The sequence below is a fragment of the Protopterus annectens genome, chromosome 12.part0 (genome assembly GCF_019279795.1).
Source record: "Protopterus annectens isolate FY-2018-M chromosome 12.part0, PAN1.0, whole genome shotgun sequence".
Classification (NCBI taxonomy): Eukaryota; Metazoa; Chordata; order Ceratodontiformes; family Protopteridae; genus Protopterus; species Protopterus annectens.
This window is the reverse complement of record NC_056746.1, coordinates 1,306,412,342-1,306,438,831: the sequence shown is the minus strand read 5'-3', so window position 1 is coordinate 1,306,438,831 and position 26,490 is coordinate 1,306,412,342. Positions and strand designations below refer to the sequence as shown.

At 45.5% G+C, this 26,490-nt stretch overlaps 1 protein-coding gene across 1 annotated transcript in view; it reads left to right on the top strand.

Annotated features, from left to right (window-relative positions):
* The window catches only part of EFCAB8 (EF-hand calcium binding domain 8), a 3,728,836-nt gene that overhangs the window by 1,018,824 nt on the left and 2,683,522 nt on the right, over positions 1–26,490 (top strand). The window contains exon 10 of the mRNA XM_044089017.1: positions 25,029–25,293. Within this exon, the coding sequence (XP_043944952.1) occupies positions 25,029–25,293 (265 nt within the window). The remainder of the gene's footprint in view (positions 1–25,028; positions 25,294–26,490) is intronic.

Sequence of the window (26,490 nt, the reverse complement as noted above, 5' to 3'; positions counted from 1 at the left end):
ACCGTGGTGCAGTCTCGGAGTTGATATATTTAAGTAGGGGGGTGTGGGGGGCAAAACCCCCCACATTAGAAACAGTTTGTAGTATTTGTGTGTTTTGTGTTTTGTACTGGAACAGCAATTTTTTTCCCAGGGAAAAAAAAAATCACTGTTCTCAGTCTTCGGGGTTTTCAGCTTTCGTGGTTTTGGGTTCAATGTTATAACATTTGAAGTTTTGAGACTTCGATGTTAAAATATAGACCCTTATGAAACTGATCTTGAGTGGGAGTTATTTCACTAGCGTATAATTACATTGATTTACTTTGGGGTATAATTTTTCAGGGGGCAAACTTGATCTGAGTTAGTAAGGTGAAGAACAGGCAATTATGGGTAGTGGAGAAGTCAGAGCCCTGGAATTGAAAAGCTTCAAATTTGGTGCTGAGGTCGGATCTGGTCATTATGGTACAGTACATAACTTTCATCTTCTTAACAAGGATGCAAAGATTCACCTCGAGTGGATTTATTAGCATCCATGTCTCTAACATATAATAATGTGGTTACAATGAGACATGATCATAATTCTCTATGTCTTTTTCCTGACTTTGGAGCATAACTACAGCATTCCATACATTACTATAGGGTTGCTGAAACGGGATTCTTCCATAGTTAAAAATGCTTGGCTTTAAATGCATGTGATGAAATGAATGCCATAGTAACAATATTATTTTTAGATTGAAAGAATAACTAATGGTCTACAATGCAATGCTCTATTTACTCTTGTCAACTGTCCTGTCATGTATAAATCCATATTGATAAGGTGAAATAAAATCTTCAGTGCTTGTAATGGAATTATTCCTTCTTGTTGCTATTATTTTATAGTCTGCACTTAATAATGAGACTGGTGTGTTACTTAAGGCAATGTTAAGGTTTATCGGTTTGAGGATTAAGACTATTTTGGCAATGTTGACTGAATCTGAAAGGATTTTAGTTGACTAAACTGCATAAGGAATTAGTTCAGTTTTAAATATTTTATGAAATTCAGTTCTTAGCTGATATGGACTGTCAGCTCTGTTAGAGGGGAGTAGATAGTTACTAGATCCAGACTCTGATTAACTAAACTCCCCTTCTATAATTGGTGAATGAAAAGTTGTGTGTATAAATTTTGTGCAACTGCAATGTGCTTATTCCTTAGATAATTTTCAGTAGTTCTGACAAAGTACAGCTTCAGAAATGAATACATATGCTATAGTTCATTAGTACAAGACTCTCAAATTGCTAGCTGCATTTGGTTTCACTGCTGAGATCTGTTTCACAATCATTTTGGAAAATATATTGAAACTGGGCATACCCCCTCCCTAAACGTAGCTGCTGTATATGTCCCTGAAGCATGGAAGACAGCAGTAGTGATGCCTGTCCATAAGGCTGGACCTCCAATGACCCAGGGAACTAAAGATCAATCGATCTGAACAGTTTATCTGTAAGGCTATGAAGAGCATCATGTCTTACTTCATAAATGGTGAAATCAAAAATCTTATACACCCAGACCCTCAACAGCTTAAAGGGAAGATCATGTCTCTCAGTCTAATATATTTTTTTAAGAAAGCAAAATAGGGTACTGATTGTGGTCATACAGTCCACACAGCCTGTATAGACCTGGTCAAGGCCTTTGACATCATCCCCATTCTGCCACTGCCAACAAACTAAAAGATTTAAGTATAGACCTATACTTAGTAAAATGGCTTGTGAACTGGCTAAAACATAGAGCCTATACAGTTAAAGTAGCAGGTGCTACTTCAAAAAGCAAAATAAATAAATAGTGGTATGTCTTGGGATTTGGTGTTGAGACCCACATCTAAGAAGCTGAACAAACAATCCCTGCCTTCTCAAGCCAAACAGGCAAATAAAAATAGATGGCAGGAGTGGAGCAACAAGAAAGAAGGATCTTTTCCTAAAAAGAAACAATCCACAACTTCTGAATGGCTATAGTTGCATTCTTTCCCCCCTCCTCCTGTGTCACAAAATCTGTCCAGGCAACTGAGTCTCTACATCCCCTTTGGCAACAGATTGTTACAGACTCTTGGGTGTTAAAGTGGATCAGTAGGGATACAGCTGGCACTGGATAGAAATATCTCCTTTCAGGGGAGTTCCTTCCCACCTTCGAACCAAACAGATTGTCTGATGTTGTCAATCTTCATCTATTCTTGATTGTGTGTACAGTTCTGATCCTCGGAACTGATCCAGCTGTTACATAGCTTGTGTTAGCCAAAAAAATATCTTGAGCTATTAGTCTACCGACAATGCCTCTCTCTACATTACCTCAGATCTTGTTTGCCGCTCTTACAGCAAGACATGTCAGCCGAATCTTTTCTTGCAGCTAAGTAAAACTTTATACTTTACTCTCTTCTGTCAGTTTGCTGATATTAATCTTTAGTGATTTAGAATTCACTATGTTTCTCTAGTCTACCCTTAGTGTGAGTTTGTTTGTTTACCTTTCCCTCTACCATTGTTAATTTCCATTACCATTGTTGGTAGTTCCCTCCCTCCTCCCCTTTACCATTAGGTAATCTTAATACCATTGTTGGTAGTGCTTTCCTTGTGGTGTGATTGGTTGTTTGCCATTCTCTCCCTTCCTTTCTATTCCTCTGCCACTCCTGGTATTTATTTAGGGCGATGCCATATAAATCAAAAAGTTCCAGTACTGGCTTTAAACAATGTAAAGAGTGCGGCAGGAAAATGCCAAACCCAGATAATCATGACTGTGGTGATTATTGTTTGGGTGTGTCCCACTTAAGTGTAGACTGTACAATCTGACAGGGTTTCAGCAATAGAACTCTAGCAGAGTGGAAAAATAAGCTCATTCTCAAAGGGCTTCTTACAGCCCCTTTCAAAGAAACCTTGTCCAAGGCCGACCAGTCGTCTCTGGCCTCTGGTGTCATATCTTCCCGTTCGGTGGCGACATCTCCCTTGACACCGACAGTTAAAAATCATAAGCATGCATCTACAGGTTCCTCTTTGGAACTGAGAGCTAAGGTTCTGAAGCTTTTGGAGCGGTCTGAATCTTTGGCACCGTTACCCTTACTGGTGCCTTTGGCACTGACCATGACACCCACTCAAACTACGAGTACTACCGCTCCTACTTTGACCACAGTTCCAATACCAGCATCAATTGCCACAGCTGCTGTGTCAGCACCGATATCTCCCATGTCCCAGCAGACAGGGCTGAAGACTGATATATCTACTCAGCCCAGTACCACTTATTCCTCCTTGGACCCTGTTGGACAACTCTGTAGCCCTTTTCTGGAGAGACCTGAGTCTCCTTCTGGGTTGTCCGTTCTCTCTACCAGAAGTCTGTCAGAAATTGATATACTGAGGTTGGTGGATCAGTTTCTGACAGCCAGGGCTCTTCCCTCATCTTCTCAGCCCCCTCTCCCTTCTGGTTCAGGGGGTTTATCTCCTGTGACCCCTTCTTATTCTCCTCCTCTGACCTCTTCACAGGCTTTAGAGCTTTTGACTCCAACTTCACAGGTTCCAATGTCTTTGGCACTAACAACCTTTTTGTTTTCAGTGCCAGGTATGGCTCTGATGCCTTTGGTGCCTTCAGGACCATGTCTTCATTGTCAGACCGGAGGGGTTCAAGTCAGCTGTGATTTTTTTTTTCTATGGATCCAGCCTTATCTCTTTGGGCTGCACCGACAGAGGACCTGTCCTTGGTTCCGGTTTGTCAGATGGGTCTTTCGGGACAGGGTGTGACCCTGGTTCCGAGTTTGACTGTCTTGGTCCGGCCTCCCATCCCTCCTCAGGGGGTCCTGCCTTTCAAGCCATGGAAAGAGCCTTGTCCACTGCCTCTTCTCAAGTGGCTCCTGTGTTACTGGAGTTTCTCCCTTTGACCCCAGGTTTACCATTTCTACCGCCGACCTCAATCCTCGGACAGCAAGCTCCAAGGTTGCAAGACTTGCCTACTGAAGGCGTCCCCTATTCTGAGTCCTCTTCAGATGCTGCAACTGAAGATCCACCTCGGAAAAGATTGTGTAAGAGGAAACACCGCAATTCTCCCAAAGAATCCATCACAGAGGACACAGATTTTGATGAGGAGGAGGGTTCCCCACGGTCACTCCCAAAAGACATCTTCTTAGAAGGCATTTTTGAGATCCTAAAACAGAGAGGTGATTGGAAGCCCAAAGACCCTTCCTCTGAGGAATCCGAATACTTGCAGACATTTGGTGCTCGCCCGTCTACCTCCTGGGTGACCCTGCCCACTGACATCCTAATTCTCCCAAAGAATCCATCACAGAGGACACGGATTTTGATGAGGAGGAGGGTTCCCCACGGTCACTCCCAAAAGACATCTTCTTAGAAGGCATTTTTGAGATCCTAAAACAGAGAGGTGATTGGAAGCCCAAAGACCCTTCCTCTGAGGAATCTGAATACTTGCAGACATTTGGTGCTCGCCCGTCTACCTCCTGGGTGACCCTGCCCACTGACAACCTAATTCTCCCAAAGAATCCATCACAGAGGACACGGATTTTGATGAGGAGGAGGGTTCCCCACGGTCACTCCCAGAAGACATCTTCTTAGAAGACATTTTTGAGGTCCTAAAACAGAGAGGTGATTGGAAGCCCAAAGACCCTTCCTCTGAGGAATCCGAATACTTGCAGACTTTTGGTGCTCGCCCGTCTACCTCCTGGGTGACCCTGCCCACTGATAACCTAATTAAATTTATCGCTTGGTGGGTTTGGAAGACTTCTGACTCTGTGGAACCTGTCCCCTGGAGACCTGACAAAATACTTCCCTCTCCTGAGGATCATCCACATTGGGCAAAGGACTTAGTAGTTGATGCCATGGTGGTAGTGGCTGCCACCAAGAAAGAACGAGCTGAGGAAAGTTCTACTGTACATTCCTGTAACCAAGAGTCCAGGGCGATGGACAAATTTGGAAAGCGGGTCTATGCATTATTGACCTTCTCCATTGGGTCCTTGAATTTTTTGGCACACTTTACTAGACCTCAGAGGGATCTGGTCAAGGAACTGTCAGATAACCTGTTGGGAGCAGTGGTTGAGGGAGGTCCAAGAAAAGGCGGCCTCCCAGTTAGCTACTCTGGAATCTATTTCAAATTCATCCATGAAGTTCATTGCACATGCAGCCGAGGGGGTGACCAGGTCTGCAGGCCAGTTATTGCTATTCGAGGACATGCTTGGTTCCACCTGTGTGAGTCTGCGGAACCATTCAAGTCTTCCTTTGTCAATGCCCCTTCGATGGATCCTCCTTATTTGGGCCCAATGTAAAGGAAACTCTGTCCAGGTGTGAAAAGGATGGAAAGACTCTGTCTGTTGTGGGCATACGATTTTCCACTCCTCAACGATCCTACTCCAGGAATCAAAGGAGTGGTAAGGTGTGATTCATGAAGTCCCAGAAGCCTTTCTAGGACACATGTGGTTCAGAATCCCCTCGGGGCAGGGGGGGAGTTACAGTGGAAGATGCCATCCTAGGGGCAGGGGTGGTCCGCAGAATCTGGGTTCCAGGGAGTCCTTCTTTGGTCAACCCTACCAGCGCTCCTGAAAGGGGGCCTAATTGCTTACCTCTGTAGGCAGTCGGGGGTAGATTTCTCTCGCACCCAACCACCTGGTGAATAACTACCGATGCCTGGGTGCTAAGGATCATTTCCAGAGGTTGTTTAATCCCCCTTTACTCTTTACCCGAGAACTCAAGCAAGACTCCCCAACATTCCACCCAGTTAGAGGGATCTGGCAGCATTAGAAATACAAAATCTGCTAGAAAAGAGTCATCCAAGAAGTCCTATCAGACCAAGTAGGATCCGGATTTTACTCAAGATTCTTTTTAGTTTCAGAAAAAACAGGGGACTGGAGACCAATTTTGGATCTCAGCATTCTTAACAAATGTGTCCAACAGTCAAAATTCAGGATGGTCACGGTTCAGTCAGTACTTCCCTTCTTAGAGGATAATGCTTGGATGTGCTGTATCAACATTTAAGACACGTATTATTACTTAAAAATGGACAAATGCTCAGGAAAGTTTCTCCAGTTCCGGCTGGGGGCCAGTCATTATCAATTCAGAGTGCTGCCCTTTGGTCTCACCACAACCTCCAGGGTGTGCATGTCAGGGGTCACAGCACATTTGAGGATGCACGGATTCCGAGTTTTTCCTTATTTAGATGACAGGCTCCTTACCACTTCCACCAGGCATCTACTTCTATGAACAATGGATTTTATTCTGGAGCTATCTCAACAGTCTGGTATCACAGTCAATCTTGCAAAGTCTCAACTAGCCCCTTCTCAGGCTATGGATTTCATTGGAGCTCATCTCAACACTCTGTCTTGTATAGCATCGCTTCCTCACCACAGGTTGCAGAAAATACAATTGCAGGTTCACCCTGTTCTTTGATTAAACAAAATACCGGCTCAGCAAAATTCTGCAAGCATTGGACTCCATGGCAGCAGAGATCACGTTAGTCCCACTTGTAAGGTTTCACATGAGACTTCTTCAATGGCTGCTCATGAACCAATGATCTTAAGTTGTCTATCTTGCCTTCATTCTTGCTGGTTGGTTTCGGAGCCGAGGGACTCGGCCATCTTCAAAAGCTCGAGAGCTGCTTACTGGCTCGAGGCCCCCCTATATCCCATGATGCCTGGCGCTAGATATGCAGATCTCGTTTGCCGCTTCTGCTGCGAGGTTGTGCTACTGGCTCAGGTCGTATAAAACTTTATTATTATTGTATTTTTCTTGTCAAAACTGTTAGTTTTTAGTGTAGAATTAGTCGTTAGATTAGACTGTTGTATTGTAGTTAGTTTTCTCTAGATCCCGATTACTTCTCCCCGAGAAACTCATTTAAGTTAGAGAGTTTCCCCTCCCCCCTTCTCTCCCTTTCCTTACCTCAGAAAGGTTTTCCGTTTTAGTTAGAGGATAGCCTTTTCTTTCTATCTTCCTTTAAAAAAAAAAATATATATATATATATATATATATATATATAATTTATTTAGTGATAGTTATCTGTAGTGTTTGTAGTACTGCTTGTAATTTTTTGGTTGTGGTAACTGTAGTCTGCAATTTTTTAGTGGTTACCACTCAACCTTCTCTGTGTGTTTCTTGTCCTTGTTTTTTTCCAGGATGTCCAAGGATTCTAAACCGTCCGGATTCAAGAAGTGTGACTCATGCTGTCAGAAGATGTCTCTGACAGATAGTCACACTTCTTGTGTTTATTGTCTGGGCGCCGTGCACCTGCAGGACTCTTGCTCGATTTGCCATGCTTTCAGTCCAAGAGTCCTGCAGGAGTGCAAAAATAAATTGATTCTGAGGGGTTTGCTTAAACCCCAAGATTCACCGGCAAAGGCTCAGCCCGTGAAATCTTCCAGGCCACCTAAACCTTCGGCTCCCAGTTCGGAGCCGTCGTTGGGTGAAGCCATCCAATCCATCTCGGCTTCGGCTGGAACCGATGTTCCTCACTCCCAGTCGGCTCCGACACGTTTGTCGGAGCCATCTGAGAGTCGAAAAAGAACCAGGTCTCCTTCTCTGGAGTCGATACGTTCGGCACCGAAGTTGCCTCTGCTCCAATCGGAGCGTAGTCATCGCTCATCCCACTCTTCTCGGTCCTCTAGACTTTCGGACCATGACTTGGAAATAGTGGTCAGTAGGCTGTTAAAATCGCAGGCCCTAGCCAAAATGTTGTCCAGCCCCCCTCATCAGGTGTCGGCTCCATCCACAGCTGTAGATATTCCTCCTCCGACTCATCCTATGAGCTCGGAGCCGGAGTTCGTTGGGGTCCGAGTCGTGGAGCCGTCGGCTCCGATACCCTCTCCTTCAGTTCCTTCATCGGCTCCGATCCCTTCCATGGTACCTTCCCTGGAGGGATCTGGGTGTCAAGACTCCCTTGTCGGCTCCGAAGGGGCGAGTGGCATCGGACCCTTGTCCGACCCCGCTCTCCCCTTCGGGGCTTCGGCTCAGGTGAGCTCGGCTCCTACATCTGCCTCGGAGTCATCCTCCTCGGTGCGGGGAGGGGTTCTGGTTTCTTCGGAACCGGAGCCCTCTCTGTGTCTGGGCAGGGACGCCTTTGAGGTGATGAGTGTACCGGCCCCCAAGTCATTCCCACGATCGACCCCATCGGCTCCTCCCCCTAGGGTGCCTGCATCAGCCTCTGCCCCTCTTCCAGACCCCAAGCGCGGGGATCCAGCGCTCCAGGACACCCCCTTGCGTTTATCCTCCTCTTCTGAGGCCTCCCCTGATCATTCAGAGGAGCCACCTCACAAGAGGAAATGCAAGAGGAAGCATGTTGACTCCCCTGAGTCTGTCACATCGGATATCGACTTAGAGGAGTCGGAAGGGTCGCCAAGATCCCCCTCTGAAGATGTCTCCTTCTCAGACATCCTTGAGATGCTTAGGCAGAGGGGGAACTGGTCTGCCCTAAGCCCTTCTGAGGATGAGTCGGTATTCCCGGACGCGTTTGGAACCCGACCTTCCACCTCCTGGGTGTCTCTGCCTTTCGACCCACTAATGTCTGTGGTGGCTCGGAAGGCATGGACGGCTCCAGACACAGTGGAACCGACCCCTAGAAGACCTGCCAAATTCATTACTGCACCGCAGAACAAACAGTTCTTAACTAAAGGTGTCCCCGTTGATGCCATGGTGGTAGCGGGGGCCACAAAGAAGGAGTTGGCTGAAACTTCTTCATCTGTCCATCCCCCTAATAAGGAGTCCAGGACGATGGACAGATATGGGAAGCGGATATTCTCTTCAGCGACCTTTTCCATGTGGTCCCTGAATTACCTGTGCCACTTTACCCGTCTTCAGAGGGATCTCCTGAAGAGCTTGGAGATACCCTCCAAGATCCATCAGCTGAGGGGGCCCAGGCTAAGGCAGCCTCCCAGCTGGCGACTCTTAATTCAGTGGTAAACTCCTCTATGAGGCTCATTTCATATGCAGCCGATGGTGCGAGTAGAGCCGCAGGCACAGGCATGACCCTAAGGAGGCATGCTTGGATGCGGCCATGTAACTTTGCCGAACCTTTCAGAGCGTCTTTCACCAACACCCCTTTTGATGGTTCCTCTCTCTTTGGATCACAGGTGAAGGATACCCTTACGAGGTGTGAGCAGGAAGGCAAGACTCTCTCTCTGCCGTAGGAGTCCGTTTTTCCACTCCTTCCATACCATATCCTAAGGGTCAGAAGAGTGGAAAGATGTGGTTCCGGAAATCCCAGGGAGCCTTGCTGGACACACGTGGTGAGTTCCCATCCAGGGGCAGAGGAGGGAACAATAACAGACGCCGCCCTCGTGGCAGAGGGGGTCTGCAAAATCAGGGCAGCAGAGAATCTTTCTCTGAGAAGCCCTTCCAGCATCCCTGAAGGGTTGCCCGGCTGCCCACCTCTGGAAGCAGTCGGAGGAAGATTATCGTTGTACCCAAGAGCCTGGCAAGACATAACACAAGACAAATGGGTAGAGTCCGTCATATCCGGAGTCTACAGAATTCCCTTCGTTCACACCCCCTTAAGGTCAAACAAGTCCCTTCCAGACGTTTCACCCAATCTAAGGGACCAAGCAGTCCAAGAAGTCTCAAAACTGATAAGAAAAAGGGCCATCCAGAAATTCCCAGCAGACCAACAAGGATCCAGAATTTACTCAAGGTTCATTTTGGTACCAAAAAGACAGGGACTAGAGACTCATGCTGGATCTCAGCAGACTGAACAGGTCTGTACAAAGAACGAAGTTCCGGATGGTCACGCTACAGTCCATTTTGCCCTTCCTGGGTCAGGACAATTGGATGTGCTCTATAGATCTTCAGGATGCGTACTACCACATCAAAATGGACAGACGCTCCAGAAGATTCCTTCGCTTCTGGCTGGGAGCCAGCCATTATCAGTTCTGAGCTCTGCCCTTTGGTCTCACCACAGCCCCCAGGGTGTTTACCAAATGTATGGCAGTAGTTACCGCTCACTTGAGAGGGCAAGGATTCCAGGTGTTTCCATATCTCGACGTCTGGCTCCTCACTGCTACCACCAGACATCACCTTCTGCGAGCCAGAGACTGCACTATCGACACTTGCTCCAGGGTAGGTATCACAATAAATTTCGAAAAGTCTGCATTGTCGCCCTGTCAATCTATCACCTTTATAGGCGCAAATTTAAATACCAAAGACATGTTAGCGAGCCTCCCACCAGACAGGGTGCTAGTGATTCGTCACCATGTGAAGATTTTATTCGCATGCAAAAGAATTCAAGCCAGGTTTGTCCTTCAAACTCTGGGCCTCATGGCAGCAGCGATCATACTTGTCCCTCTAGCTCGTTTTTACATGAGGATTCACCAGTGGCTTCTTTTCACCCAATGGTCCTTCCAGCAGCTTCCCATGTCTTACATGATTATGATCACACAAGCATGCAAGAAGCACCTTGCGTGGTGGATGGTCTCCACATCAGTGCTCCACGGCAGACCATTTGTTCTCCCCCCTCCAGTTGCTACGGTGACCACGGACGCCTCCCTGATCGGGTGGGGGGGGGCATTATCAGGGCAGAACAGTCCAAGGCACCTGGCAACCTCACGAGTACCATCTGCACATAAATGTCTTGGAGATGAGGTCCGTGCTCTTAGCATTGCAGGCTCTTCAGGACTCTCTTCCTACCGGGACCATTGCAATTCAAACGGACAATATGTCTGTAGTGTGGTACATCAACAAGCAGGGCAGAACCAGGTCCTACCCCCTATGTCGAGAAGCACTCAGACTCTGGCAGTGGGCGATCTCTTCCCAATGGTTTCTGATTGCAATGCACATCCCTGGGAGGTCTAATGTCATAGCAGACAGACTGAGCAGAGCAATTCTCATGCCTCATGAGTGGTCTCTAAACCAGGTAGTTGCGGACCAAATCTTCCGCAAATGGGGCCAACCTTGCTGCAACCTTTTTGCAGCTCCCTTCAACAGCAAATGCAGCAATTTCTTCTCTCTCCTTCCACTTCCCGGGCACTCCCCCAGAGACGCTCTAGTCCACGATTGGCCTCAGGGACTTCTTTATGCATTCCCTCCTTTTCCCCTAATCCCGAAGCTAATTCAGAAAGCTACCGTATTGGGTTGCAAAATAATCCTCATTGCTCCTTACTGGCCTCGACAAATATGGTTCCCGTTCCTGCATCACTATCTTCTCGAGCAGCCTTGGACTCTGGACCTAGTTCCAGACCTCCTGATTCATTAATCGGGCGGGCTGCACCAATCCCTATGCTCTCTCCAGCTCACGGCTTGGTTGCTCCACTTCCAACTTTAGCCAGGCTTCCAGATATTTCCCCCTCTGTGCGCAAAATCATTTTGTCATCACACAAGTCTATGACTAGAAAAACTTAAGCTAGTAAGTGGAAATGTTTTTCTTCTTGGGCAGAGGCTAAGAGTATAGACCCCTTTTCAGCCCCTGTACATTACATTTTGGAATTTCTTGAGGAACTCTTCCATGCTGGGTCCGCTTCCACTACAATTAGAGATCAGTTAGCTGCAATTTCAAATTTTCACATTGGCCTGTCCAATAACAATATCATGTCTCATAAACTGTGTAAAGCCTTTCTTAAAGGAACCACTCTGCTCAGGCCCCCAGTGAGAGATCCTCCACCACCGTGGGATCTAAATTTGATTTTAGCTTTTCTAATTTTGCCCACTTTCGAACCTGCAGCTTCTTGTTCATTGAAGTTCTTATCTTGGAAAACCCTTTTTCTGGTAGCTATTACTTCAGCCAGAAGAGTTTTGGAACTACAGGCTCTTTCTATTCGTCCCCCATACCTCGTGTTCCACAATGACATGGTTGCTCTTAGGACTAATCCGTCCTTCCTTGCTAAGGTCTCTTCAGAGAGTAACTTGAATCATCCCATAGACCTTCCTGTGCTTTTCCCTAACCACTCCAACAGGGCGGAATATAAGTTGCATCAGTTAGATGTTCACAGGCAGCTACGCTTTTATTTGCATAGAACCAAGGACATTAGAAAATCAGATCAACTTTTCCTGTCTTATGCAGTAGGTAAACAAGGTCTTCCGGTCTCCAAAGTAACCTTATCCAGGTGGTTGACTTCTATCATCACTTTCATATATCAACTGAGTTATAAAGAATTGCCAGTTAAACCAAAAGGTCACTCCACCAGAGCTTTAGCTACTTCGGTGGCCTTTCAGGCTAAGTTGCCCATGGAATCTATTTGTGCTGCGGCTACATGGGCCAACCCTCATACTTTCATTTCGCATTACAAGTTGGATTTGGTTTCCAGGAGCAGAGCTGATTTTGGTTCCACTGTTCTGAAGAGTCTTTTTCGATGAGCCACCCAGGATTTTAGGTGCTAGGACGCTGTCCCACCCAGCAAGAATGAAGGCGAGATAGACAACTTAACATAAAGAAGTTATGTACCTACCATAACGTTCCATGTTAGTTGTCTTCTTCTCGCCTTCTTTCTTGCTTCCCACCCTCCATCCCCCTATCCTAGTGGACCGAGAAGAGTTCTTCTTGATTTTTCACTGGCTGAGTCTTCTCTGGCTATTCCTTTCTGACTAGTAGTCTCTCCAGTAGGATTTATGCATTCTAGGATAGGATTCCTTTATTATTATGTCTGCAGTTAGACTTACCAGACGAGATCTGGGTATCTAGTGCCAGGCATCATGGGATATAGGGGGGCCTCGATCCAGTAAGCAGCTCTCGAGCTTTTGAAGATGGCCGAGTCGAAGCCGAGGATCGGCTCCAAACCCAACCAGCAAGAAAGAAGGCGAGAAGAAGACAACTAACATGGAACGTTATGGTAGGTACATAACTTCTTTTTCTATTCTAACCCACCCCACAAATCACCTAGTTTTTATATCCAGCCAATGCAAAAATGGCCTAACCTGGTGGATACAGTCCGAGGAGATCCACCTAGAAGAACCTCCTTGGACTGTATCCACCAGGTTAGGCCATTTGGTCTCAAGCTCATATAACCATTGGTGCCGTATAAGGACTTGCAAATGCAGGCAAGGGCTACAATCGCAAAGACAAAAGAAATGCAGGTAGTGCAGCCAGAACAGTAGTGTAGTCACTTCAGTCATCTACAATTATACTGGTTTGAGGGCTGCTTGAGACCCAAGGGCCATTGAGTTTGAGACCACTGTTCTAGGCCATTCCTTTGTCTTCCTTCAGCTCAAGGCTGTAGTGACCATGGATGCTTCCAAGATGGGGTGGGGGGGTATTATCTGGGAAAGACAGTCCAAGGTACTTTGTCCTCCTCCGAGGCCAATCTGCATATCAGTGTTCTGGAACTTGGGGCAGTGCTTCTAGTGTTGTAAGAGTTTCATTCTGCCTTACCTCAAGGGACAATAGCTATTCAGTCAGACAACATGTCCGTAGGCTGGTACATCAACAAACAGGGGGGAACCAAGTCCTACCCACTGGTTGATAAACTGTTCGAGTGTGGCAATGGGCCATAACTTCCAACCACTTTCGGATGGAAATGCACATCCCAGGGAGTTCAAACGTGATTGTAGACAAACTGAGCAGATGTATCCTCATGCCTCACGAGTGGCCTGTTAAACTCCAGAGTGGCGAAAGAGATCTTTCTTCGCTAGGGCCAGCCTTGCTGTGACCTGTTTGCTTCACCCCTGAATAACAAGTGCAGAAGCTACTTTGCACTAATTCCCCCTCAGAGGGAGCCCCCTAGAGATGCTCTTCTCCTTGATTGGTCCCCAGGTCTTCTTTATGCCTTTTCTCCATTTCTTCTGATCCCTCTTTTCCTCAGGAAAACAGCTCGGTTGAGAAGCAAAGTAATCCTCATTGCACCTTATTGGCCTCGATAAATATGGTTTCCCTTCTTTTGGCCTCATCTACTTCGTCGCCTGTGGATTCTGGACCCAGTTTCGGACCTCCTGTCCCATCCTCAGGAACTAGTGCACCCCAGTCTACAGACTCTCAAGCTTACTTCTTGGTTGCTCCAGTTCCGTTAGTTGCCAGGCATAATGACATCCCATCTCCTGTATGACACATTTTGTTGGCATCCCATATACCATCCACCAGGAATGTCTACCATAGTAAATGGAAGAGGTTTTCTATTTGGGCTTCTGATAATGGTCTGGATCCCTTTTCAGCCCCAGTAGAAAACGTTCTAGAGTTTCTAGTTACCATTTTTGGTAAAGGAGCTTCTGTTTCCACAATTAAGGATGTTCTGTAGTCATATCTCGCCTTTATTCTTACTCTTAGGATCAGAGCCGAACCTTGGCTCTGACTCGGCCATACTGTAGCTCAAAAACTTCTTGTTGGCTTGTGGCTAGGAGGTATCCCATCATGCATCACTATTATTCCCCAGATCTCGTTTGCACTCGTCCAGCTCAGACGTGATTCTTCTTGGCCGTGGCTAAGTGCTATTTTTCTACATTTTTCTTGTCATTGTTGGATAATATTATATTGTCTTGATAGTGGTGTGTGTTTATTGCAGTTTTGGACTATTTGCTGCTTATTTCTCTGTGTATTTGTTGTACGTTGTTTGGCCGTTCTTCCGTTGGCCTTTTTGGTATCCCTGCATCACTAATCTCCTGTGCAGCTGCTTTCCCTTTGGGCTAGGCCCGTTTAAGTTAGAGGACCTAGTCCTCGTTCTGTTGTTTGTCACCCATTGGGCTAGGCCTGTTTAAATTAGAGGACCTAGTCCTCGGTTCTCTTTTCCTTTTCTCCCTAGGCTAGGCCCATTTAAATTAGAGGACCTAGTCCTCGGTTTATTCTCCTTTTTCTGGGGCTAGGCCCATTTAAATTAGAGGACCTAGTCATCCATTTATCCTTCCTCTGTCAACTTGTTGTGTGTTGTTTTGTGGATTGTGGTTTTTTTGAATTATGTCTAAAGACACTAAGGATCATAAGCCTTCGGGCTTCAAAAAGTGTACTAAATGTGCCCAGAAGATGTCCTTCACTGATGGGCACAATTTGTGTGTTTACTGTTTGGGGGGCTATTCACCTCCAAGAGTCTTGCCTGTTTTGTCATGCATTCAGTCCTCGTGTTCTTCAGGAGAGGAAAAACAAACTGATATTGAAGGGACTATTGAAACATTCCTTTGAGGAGGAATTGGCATCCTCATCGTCCAGTTCTAAATCTCCTTCCTCCTCCAAAAAAGACAGACCTAAAACTACAAAAAGGCGGCCTCCAACCCATTCTCTTTCATCGGAGCCACCAGACAAAATTGCTAAAGTGACTACACCCTCATCAGCTCCACTGATTTCGGTGCCGACAGAGGTTAGCTTAGTGGATCCATCAGTCTCGGTTCCAGGAACTTTAGAGCCGCTAACTGACACTACATCTCGGAACCGGTCATCTGATCTTCGACCGGTTTCCCCGACTCTTAAGTCACCTATATTCCAGAAATCTAGATCCCCCACTCTATCTTCCAGGCCCTCTAGGAGCCTTTCTGGTGAGGACATCGAGAGAGTGGTGCGTAGACTGCTTCAGACTTCGGCGTTGGCAAATTTGCTTTCGGCTCCATACCGGAGCCCAATGTGCCCTCAAACCCCGATCGATGTCCCTCCTCTGAGCCTCCCTGAGCCTTCGGAGCCAGAGTTGTCGGTGCCTCCGGTTGTGGATAGGTCGGTTCTAGCTACCTCAGTTGGTCTCTCGTTTCCGATATCCGCTCCAACCTTTTCGGTTCTGTCTGCGGGGTCTAGGGTCCTCAGCTGTCCGGTCAGGCCCGAGGGGCACACTTTGAATCGAACTTCTTTGGTTTCGAGCCTACCTCTCAGAGCTTTGGCCTGGGTGAGCTTGGACCCCACATCAGCCTCGGAGCCCATCTCCTTGGCACCGAGGCCTGCCTCTGCATCTTCGGAGCGGAGGGCAGCCTCAGAGCCAGGAGGATCGGCCTTCGAGGTGATGAGGAGTGGGTTATCCTGGTCTTCAGCTCCATCCAGAGGTACTGACACTCTTCCCCCTAAGGCGCCGACTTCAGTCTCAGCTCCCTCTCTCTCCCAACACAGCAGAAACCTGCAGGATCAGGATACCTCCATGAGTGGTCCACAGTCTTCTGAGGTCTCCCCAGAATGCCTGTCTGAGGAACCACCTAGGAAGAAAACTTGTAAGAGGAAACATGTTGACTCCCCTGATGAGTCTATTACATCAGACACTGACCTCGAGGAGTCAGAAGGGTCCCCCATGTCATCCTCTGATGATATCTCATTTGCAGATATCCTTGAGATCCTGAAACAGAGAGGTGGCTGGCCCACCACATCCCCTTCTGATGAGGAGTCAGTGTACCTGAAGGCTTTCGGGTCTCAACCCTCTGCCTCTTGGGTGTCTCCTATTTTTGATGAGTTACTGGATTTAGTGAGTTGAAAGGTGTGGGAATCTCCTGGTTCTGTGGAACCGGTTCCTAAAAGATCAAATAAATTTCTGTCAGCACCCCAGGACAAGGACTTTCTTACTAAGGGTGTTCCAGTAGATGCCATGGTGGTAGCAGCAGCCTCCAAAAAGGAACTTGCTGAAATGTCCTCCACTGTCCATCCACCGAACAAGGAGTCTCGAACGATAGATAGGTATGGGAAACGTGTCTTTTCTTTAGCGGCTTTTACACTTCGATCGCTGAACTGCCTGTCCCATTTCACAGGGCTCCAGAGAGATCTCCTAAAAGAACTGGGAGATACTCTACAGGATAACATATCTGATGCGGTATCTCAGAAAGTCAACGCACAGATGTCTACCCTTAATTCTATTGTGAACTCCTCCATGAGGCTGATTTCATATGCAGCGGATGGAGCAAGTAGGGCAGTGGGTTCAAGAGTCTCTCTCAGAAGACACTCCTGGATGCATTTGTGTAATTTTGCGGAGGCCTTTAAGTCTATGTTTACTAATGCCCCATTTCACAGATCCTCATTGTTCAGAACCAAGGTAAAGGACACACTCACCAGGTGCGAGCAAGAAGGAAAAACCCTGTCTGCCGTGGGAGTCCATTTTTCCATCCCTTCTAGATCCTATCCCAAAGGGCAGAAGGGCGGCAAAATGTGGTTCAGGACATCGCAAAGTTTTTTTTAGGATGCACAAGGTGATTCCTTCTCCAGAGGCAGAGGACGAGGAGGAAATAATGGTAGATGCTGACCTAGAGGTAGAGGAGGGCCACAGAACCAGGGAGACCGTGATTCCTTTTGTGGTCATCCCTATCAGCGCTCCTGAAAGGAGGCCTGACTGCACGTCTCTGGAGCCAGTCGGGGTCGTATTTCTTTATACCCAGAAGCCTGGCACGACATCACTCAAGACAAGTGGGTATCAATGATAATTACCAGATGTTACCATATTCCCTTCTCTACTCCTTCAGACCAGACATATCACAGATGTGCCAACCAATCACAGGGATTCAGCAACTCTAGCAATCCAAAAGTTGCTTGTGAAGAGAGCCATCCAACCCGTCCCCGCAGACCAAGTAGGATTAGGGACTTACTCCATATTCTTTTTGGTGCCAAAAAGAACAGGGGGACATGAGACCCATTTTGGGTCTCAGCAAATTGAACGAATCTGTACAGAAGTCCAAGTTCCAAATGGTAACCTTACAGTTGATACTCCCGTTGTTAGGGAAAGACATTTGGATGTGCTCCATAGATCTCCAAGATGCTTACTACCACATCAAAATGGACAGGGCATCGAGGAGACACTTATGCTTCCGGCTGGGAGCCAGTCATTATCAGTTCCAAGCCTTGCTCTTTGGTCTCACTACAGCCCCCAGGGTGTTCACCAAATGTATGGCAGTGGTTACAGCAAACTTGAGACGTCAGGGATTCCAAGTGTTTCCATATCTGGACGACTGGCTCCTGACTGCCACCACCAGGCATCTACTGTTACAGGCCAGGGATGCCACCATTTCAACCTGCCTGCAGTTAGGAATTACAGTAAATTGGCAGAAATCTGCATTATCACCCTCTCAGCGTGTGAATTTTTTGGCGCCAAAATAGACACAGTCTCAGTGAGGGCTTACCTTACCATGGAAAGAATTCAGTGTCTAAAGGAACAAGTCTTGAACTTACTTCCACTTAGAAAAGTCAAAGCAAAGGTGGTGCTCAAGCTATTAGGGACCATGGCTTCCACAATAACACTAGTTCCATTAGCCAGACTGCACATGAGGGTCCTGCAGTGGTTACATTTTGCCCAGTGGTCACTGCAGTACCTTCCTCTGTCTCACCCCATCCTGATAACAAATTTGTGCAAACAGGATCTTCGTTGGTGGACTCAGACCAGCAATCTAAACACAGGCAGACCATTTGCCCCCCCCCCCCAGTTGCCACTGTGACCACGGATGCCTCCCAGATAGGGTGGGGGAGCATTATCTAGGGTGAACAGTCCAAGGCACATGGCAAGATCACAAGGCTCATTTGCATATCAACATCTTGGAGATGAGAGCAGTGCTTCTAGCATTGCAAGCACTTCACAGCTTTCTTCCTCTAGGGACGATTGCAATCCACTCGGACAACATGTCAGTGGTATGGTACCTAAACAAACAAGGAGGAACCAAATCTTAACCCCCCCCTGCAGAGAAGCCCTACGAGTATGGGAGTGGGCGGTGTCTTCCCAGCGCTTTCTGATAGCAATGCACATCCTGGGGAAATCCAGTGTCATAGCAGACAGGCTCAGCAGGGCTATTCTGATGCCTCACGAGTGGTCTCTGAACACATACATTGCGGAACAAATTTTTCGCAAATGGGGTCAGCCTTACTGCGATCTTTTTGCAACCCCTCTCAATGCCAAATGCAGCAGCTACTTTACCCTGATTCCCCCAGAAGGGGAAGCACCAAAAGACACACTCGTTCACGATTGGCCCTTGGGACTTCTCTATGCTTTCCCTCCCTTCCCCCTCATATCGAAGGTAATTCAGAAAGCAATATCCTTGGGAAGCAGAATGATCCTAATTGCTCCTTACTGGCCTCGACAGATTTGGTTTCCCTTCCTCTGACCTCATCTAAAGGATGAACCATGGACTCTGGATCCAGTGCCAGATTTACTGACACACATGTTAGGGGCATTCCATCCCTCTCTTCACACCCTCAACTTGACAGCTTGGCTGCTCTAATTCCATTTCTAGTCAGGCTTCATGACCTTTCTCTCAAGGTTGTACACATCCTGTCATCTTCTCACAAACCTTCTACCAGTAAGATTTATACCAGTAAATGGAAGAGATTCTCCTTTTGGGCCCGTGAGAGAAACCTTGATCCTTACACAGCTCCCATTTCTGCCGTTCTTAACTTCCTCTCGCAGTTATTCAACCAAGGCTCAGCAGCGGCAACTATCAAATTCCAGTTGGCAGCCATTTCCACCTTTCATGTCGCTAATGAACCTAATCTTATGGCTCATAGAATTTGTAGAGCCTTCCTCAAAGGGACCACTTTGCTAAGACCCCCAGTCATGGATCACATGGCTCCATGGGATTTGAACTTTGTTCTCCATAAACTTACGTCAACTCCTTTCGAACCTTCAGCAACACATGACCTCAAGTTTCTAATTTGGAAAACTATATTTTTAGTGGCTATCACTTCTGCAAGAAGGGTCTCTGAACTGCAAGCTCTTTCCATTAAGCCCCCTTATTTGGTATTTCTTAAAGATAGGCTCTGTTTGCGGACAAACCCTTCTTTTATTCCTAAGGTTTCTTCTCAAGCCAACATTAATCAGTCTATTGAGTTGCCTGTGTTCTTCCCTAAGTTTTCTAACAAGGCAGAATACAAATTCCACCAACTGGATGTGCATAGACAATTGTGTTTTTATCTAGACAGAACTAAAGACTTCAGAAAGTCAGACCAGTTGTTTGTCTCCTTCTCAGACTCTAGGAAGGGCCTTCCAGTTTCTAAGGTCACACTATCTCTCTCTGGATTTCCAGTTGCATTTCATTTGTCTATTCCACCAGTGGTAAAGATCAAGGTGAAAGCTCATTCTACTAGGTCTCTGTCTACCTCGGTAGCCTTTCAGGCTAGAATTCCAATAGACAACATTTGTGCTGCAGCAACATGGGCTTCACCTCACACATTCATTACTCACTACAAATTGGATATGGCTTCTAGGAACAGGTTTTCCTTTGGTTCCACAGTACTCAGGAGTATTTTCAATGAGCCACTCAAGATGAAGGTGCTAGGGACACTGTCCTAAGTGTGAGAATGAAGGTGAGATAGGATTACAGAACATAAAGAAGTTATGTCCTTACCATAACATTCGATGTTTGTAGTCCATCTCGTCCTTCATTGTTACGAACCCTCCCTCCTGCCCCCTCCTTGAGGACCTGGGGGTAGAGTGCCTACTGTTTTTTGTTAGTCCTTTTGATTTGGTTTGTTCTTTGTCTCTGCATTTTGTCCTTGCAGCAAACAAGATCTGCGGAATAGTAGTGATGCATGATGGGATACCTCCTAGCCATTAGCCAACAAGAAGTTTTTGAGCTACTGTATGGCCGAGTCGGAGCCGAGGTTGGGCTCCGATCCCAAGAGTAAGAATGAAGGGCGAGATGGACTACAAACATCGAATGTTATGGTAAGGACATAACTTCTTTTTATCCTAGCAGCTATTTCAAATTTCAGTAATGGTTTCAGTGATCAGCCCTTAATCTTCCACAGGCTTTGTAAGGTTTTTCTTAAAGGCACCTTTTGTTTAAAGCCCTCATTCAAGGATCCTCTATCACCATGGGACTTGACCTTTGCATTGCACTCTCTCGCATTTCCTCCATTTGAACCTACAGCTTAAAGTTTCTCTCTTGGAAAATGTTGCTTCTTATAGCTGTCACCTGGGTGAGATGAGTCTCTAAATTACAGGCTTTATGTCATAAAGCTCCTTATCTAGTTTCACTCAGAACAAACCCATCCTTTCTTCGTAAAGTGATTTCAGAGGCCAGTATCAGTCAATCTATAGACTTGCCTGTATTCTTCCCAAATTTTTCTAATAAAGGTGAATACTGCTTGCACCTTCTGGATGTGCACAGACAGTTACGTTTTTATTTGGATAGAACTAAGGAATTTAGACAATCAGATCAATTATTTGTATCTTTTGCAAGCGCAACCTTGGGCAAGCATGTTTCTAAGGTTACTCTATCAAGATGGTTAGGGATTGCATTTCTTTTATTTACACAGAAAAGAATGAAAGACTTCCTATGCCAATGAAGGCACATTCTACCAGATCTGTGGCGACTTTAGCTGTTTTTCATTCTAAAGCTTTAATGTCAGAAATTTACGCAGCTGCAACATGGGCTACTCCACATACCTTTATTACTCATTACAGATTGAATATTGTCTCCAGGGTAAGAGCCTCCTTTGGTTCTGTGGTTCTCAGGAATGTTCTTCCTTAGGGCCACCCAGGATCTAAGGTACCTGGGGACTCTGTCCCACAAGTCAAGAATAGATGAAGATTGATAACATCAGATAAAGAAGTTATGACTTAACCATAACATTCCATCTGTATTGTGCATCTTCATCTATTCTTGCGTCCCACCTCACCTGCCCCCTCCTATAGAGTTTTGGTGGAGCGACATGCTGTCCTGGGTTCCCTTTTTAGGATACACCTTGGACATGGCTTCTGGCTCGAGTTAGGGTATCTTCTTCTGTAAGCTTGCAAACTCGATCTGAGGTAATGTAGAGAGAGGCATTGTGGGTAGACTAGTAGCTCGAGAGATTTTTTTTTGGCTGATGCAAGCCATATAGAGGCTGGATCGGTTCTGAGGATCGGAACTATACCCACAAGCCAAGAATAAATGAAGATCAACAATACAAATGGAACATTATGGTAAGTCATATTTATTTATTTATTGACATTTGTTAACCGGGTTAGTCCAACTGAGCTAGGGGCCCATTTTCAGTGGAGACCCAAGGAGAAAATCTCCAGAAATAATACAAGTAATTATGATATTTACAAAATATTAAAGTTGGATCACAGAAATATAGTACAAGTCAAAAATTTGAGCACAGCAGTACAATGCATAGGTAAAATAACAGTTAAGTACAATTTCCAAAATTTGAGAACAGTATATAGCATAGGCCAAACAACTAAAAGGTTTAGAGAATTTTGCACAGAGTACAGTATGAATACAGTTTGCTAGAGCAACTACAAGGAGGAAAAAGAGTTGACAGACAAAAGTAGATAAGATGAGAAGAGAGGAGACTAGTTCAACTGGGGGGCTGGCAAGGGCATGTCCAAGTCTTCAGAAGAAAAATTTAAAGTTCTTTCTTAAACAGGTATGTATGCTGAATGGTTCTTATGTTGCGAGTTCTAAACTAAAGTTCTAAAGTTCCAAACATAGACTACAGAGTATTTGTAAACAGTCTTACCAATGTTTTTGTTGGGTTCGTATAACTGAAGGAGGTGTTTACTGGAAGTACGGAGGTGAGGGGGTTATAGAAGGACACTAAAGTGGAGATGGAGGGACAGGATGAGGGTTTATACAGGATAATGTGTGTGATATGTAGCTGGGGTATAAGTAGCTGTTTGGAGAATTCTGGCTATCGGAGTGAGTTAAGTCACTTGAGTTAAGTCATAACTTCCTTTTTTTCCCTCAAGTTCTTCAGCTCACCCTAGGAGTCATCCATTCCCTTTATATCGAAGGGGCAAAGGCTTCTATTCCAAAATATTTCTGGTACCAAAGAAACAGCCTTCTTGGAGACCTGTTCTAGATCTTTCCTTACTAAATTGGCATGTGAAAGTTCCAAAATTCAAGATGTTGGCTCTTCAGAATCTGTTACCTGTCATTCCCCAGGAAAGCTTCATAACATTAGACCTAAAAGATGCATGCCATCACATTCCCATAGCAAACATTCTTCAGGAAGTGTCTTAGGTTTCCTGTGGAATGGGTCACATTATCAGTTCTTTGTATTACCCTGTAGGTTATCTATAGCTCCAACGGTGTTTACAGAATATGTATCCCTAGCCATAGCTCATTGCAGACTGAATGGGTTTCACGTTTCTTTAAACGACTTACTCATCTTTGCAGAGTCTTTCCCCACATATCAGGTCATTATAATAGATTTCTCCCCTTCTGACTAATCAGGGGTTCCAGATAAATATTCAGAAATCGTCTTTAAACTCACCACACAATTGTGTTTCTAGAATGTCTTATAAATACTTTACAGCAAAAAAATTTTTGACACAGGAGAAGTTAGATTTTTATCTGAAAACTTTTCCTGAGCTTCTTAAACCAGTCTCAGACTTCAGCCAAAGAGTATCTCAGAATCCTGAAGTTCTTGGCATCTGTGATTCTAATGATTCCTCTGGCTAGGCTACACATGAGAAAGATACAATGTGTTTTAAAAACCCACATGTCAAAAGTCATGGGCCCAATATCTGAATCCTATGGAATTTCAGATTCAGTTTTGGGCTTTGTGAAAAAGGAACTGTACTGGTGGAGACTACATATTTAAGCAAATTCAGGTATCTTCTCTTTTCCTCTACCTCCACACCAATCAGTAACAATAGATGCCTCAGATTTCTATTGGAGACATTTCTATAGAGGTAAATGTATAAGGCTTGTGGAAGTCCTCAGGCAGACCAAGGCACATGGATGTCAAAGACAAGTTGGCAGTGATCCATATCTTAAATTCTCTTCATCATTTTTGGTCCCTAGGACTACTTCAAGTGATTACAGGCAACACCACAGTGATGTAGTACATCAGTAAGCATGAGGGTATCAGGTTGTACCTTGGATACGGGCTGAATGTGATGGCTTGGAAGTTAGCTCTTCAGCACTCTTTAACCCTCCAAACATCATACATGCGATCAGAGCAAAGCATAGTGGCAGACAAGCTGAGGAGGACCAGAATAGAACATCATGAATGGAAATTAAATGAGAGGGTCTTCCAGCAATTCATCCAGTTGTAGAGAACACCACAAATAAATTGGTTTGCCTCCTTTCTGTACAGACAACTGAACAAATTCTGCTGCAGGACTCCCTGCAAACTGGCCTGGAAGACAGGTGCATTTTCATTCCCATGGATGGGAATGTTCCTTTACGCATTCCCTCTTTATACTGATATCAAGGCTAATTCTGAAGATTCAGAATGATTCTCCAAAAGCAATTGCAGTGACCCCCTTTTGAGCCTGGAAACATTGGATCCAATATTGTCTTTTCCATCGCGCTTTAACCTGTGGGTTATCAGATCAGATTCAGATCCAAGGCTAGCCATTCTAAAAGACTTCAACCTCGGAGTTCCATCTCCTCTCCACAATACCTTGTCTCTCCTATCTGCCTTAGATTTCTTTTGCTACCTCCAGAGACTGCAGCGAAATTGCAAGCTTCACTGTGGGATCAGCTGTATCCTTTTTGTATTTGGTGTGATTTCTGCTTGCCCAGTTTGTAATTTCTTTCTCTACTCTTTGTAGGCTTTGTGGGATAGAATGGAAATTAAATGAGAGGGTCTTCCAGCAATTCATCCATTTGTAGAGAACACCACAAATAAATTGGTTTGCCTCCTTTCTGTGCAGACAACTGAACAAATTCTTCTCCAGGACTCCCTGCAAACTGGCCTGGAAGACAGGTGCATTTTCATTCCCATGGACGGGAATGTTCCTTTACGCATTTCCTCTTTATACTGATATTGAGGCTAATTCTGAAGATTCAGAACGATTCTCCAAAAGCAATTGTTTGTGACCCCAGTTTGAGCCTGGAAACATTGGATCCAATGTTGTCTTTTCCACCGCGCTTCAACATGTGGGTTATCAGATCAGATTCAGATCCAAGGCTAACCATTCCAAAAGACTTCAGCCGTGGAGCTCAATCTCCTGTCCACAATACCTTGCTCTCTCCTATCTGCCTTAGATTTCTTTTGCCACCTCCAGAGACTGCAGCGATATTGCAAGCTTCACTGTGGGATCAGCTGTATCCTTTTTGTATTTGGTGTGATTTCTGCTTGCCTTGTTTGCAATTTCTTTCTTTATCCTTTGTAGGCTTTGTGGAACAGTTTGGTTAGGGTTAGGATTAGTTTGTAGGTGTTGTTTTGTGTGATAGTGCTTTTGGGTTTGAGGCATTTATGCCTGTATTTTTCATTTTAAACAAACAAAAAAAAGCCATAGCTTTACCTTAGGTTGTAGTGTGTGATAGGCTACATAGTTAGGGGTTAGGTGTCTTTTTGCTTTATCTTTTTTTTTTTTTTTTAGGTGATGTGCTTCTCCTTCATTATGGATAAAGGTAAGGAGTTCAGAAAATGTGTGGCATGTGGCCACAAATTGCTGTCTCAGGATGAGTATGATTGGTGCATTTGTTGCCTTGGCACGTCACACTTGAATGCTTGGTGCTCTTCTTTTGCTGGCTTTAGTACCAGAGCTGTGAATGAGTACCAGGGCAAGTTGGTGTTAAAAGGCTTTTTGCATTTGGGAGATTTTGAAGCTTCCACTTCTACTCTTTTGAAGAAGCCTGACAAGGGTATGTGGGGTCAGAGTAAGGAAACTTATAAGGACCCCGAGGTGCAGGATAAGAATGAGGGGGACCATAAATGACAGGCTCCCCCTTATTCTGATCAGCCAGATCTGAAGATCTATCTCATTATCCCTTTTTCAGTACAACCTAGGTAGCTGGATGGGAAACAGAAAATAGACTCCTGGGATTCCACCTGTATCCTTGCTGGACAGGGGCTCTGGGTGCTGACTTGTCTAAACATGGGCTAAACTCTTGGCCAGTGTTAAGTGTAAATTATGTTGCTCATTTGACGAGACTTCACCACAACATTGTCTCTGAAGTGTCAAAAGTAGTGAAGACACAGCAGATGCCAGAGACTCCAAAGATGCTGGAGAAGCAGTCTTCAACCAAGCAATCTATTTCCAGTGTGTCTATGCACCTGCTTTTCATTGCAACCGATGGCATGTCCCAATCTGCACACTTGGATGAGAATATGTAATTTTGTGGACTGCTTTAAGGAATCCTTTACCAACACCCCTTTCATCAGTTCCTCTCTTTTTAAACCAGAGATCAAGGACACGTTAACTAAAAGTGAACAGGACTGGAAGGCACTGTCTGCTGGAATGTAGTTTGCCACCCTACAGCAGTCCTTCTGTAGGAACCAGAAGCGAAACAAGCATCTCTTTTCCAGAAAGCACAACAGTCTTTTCAAGACATCCCTGGTGAGGATGCCTCTTTCTGTGGGGGTGGGGTGGGGGGGATAGCTAGCATGGCAGATCAGTAGAATCACAGCTTCTGAGAGGATTTTTCTGGGTGGCCTTTTCACTGTACCTGTACCTGAAGGGTTGCCTGACTGTCCTGCTTTGGAGGCACTCGGGGATCACTTGGCTTTCCACCCAAAAGCTTGGAAGGCCATCACCTCAGATACATGAGTGTTGAAAATCTTGTCCAGAGGCTGTACAGTTTCATTTTTTATTTCTGCTGGGAGAAAACACCAAGTCCCTCTTAGACATACCACCCTATCAGAGAAGAGATGCAGCAGTTGAAATTCAAAAGCTGCTGACAAATCGAGTCATCCAAGAGGTCCCAGCAAACCAGTGAAGATCCAGGATCTAATCCAGTTTTTTTTGGTGCAAAAGAAAAACAAAGACCTTCGACCTAGCAAACTGAACCATTATGTGAAGCAGACCAAGTTCTTAATGGTCCCTGGGAAGTCTATTCTGC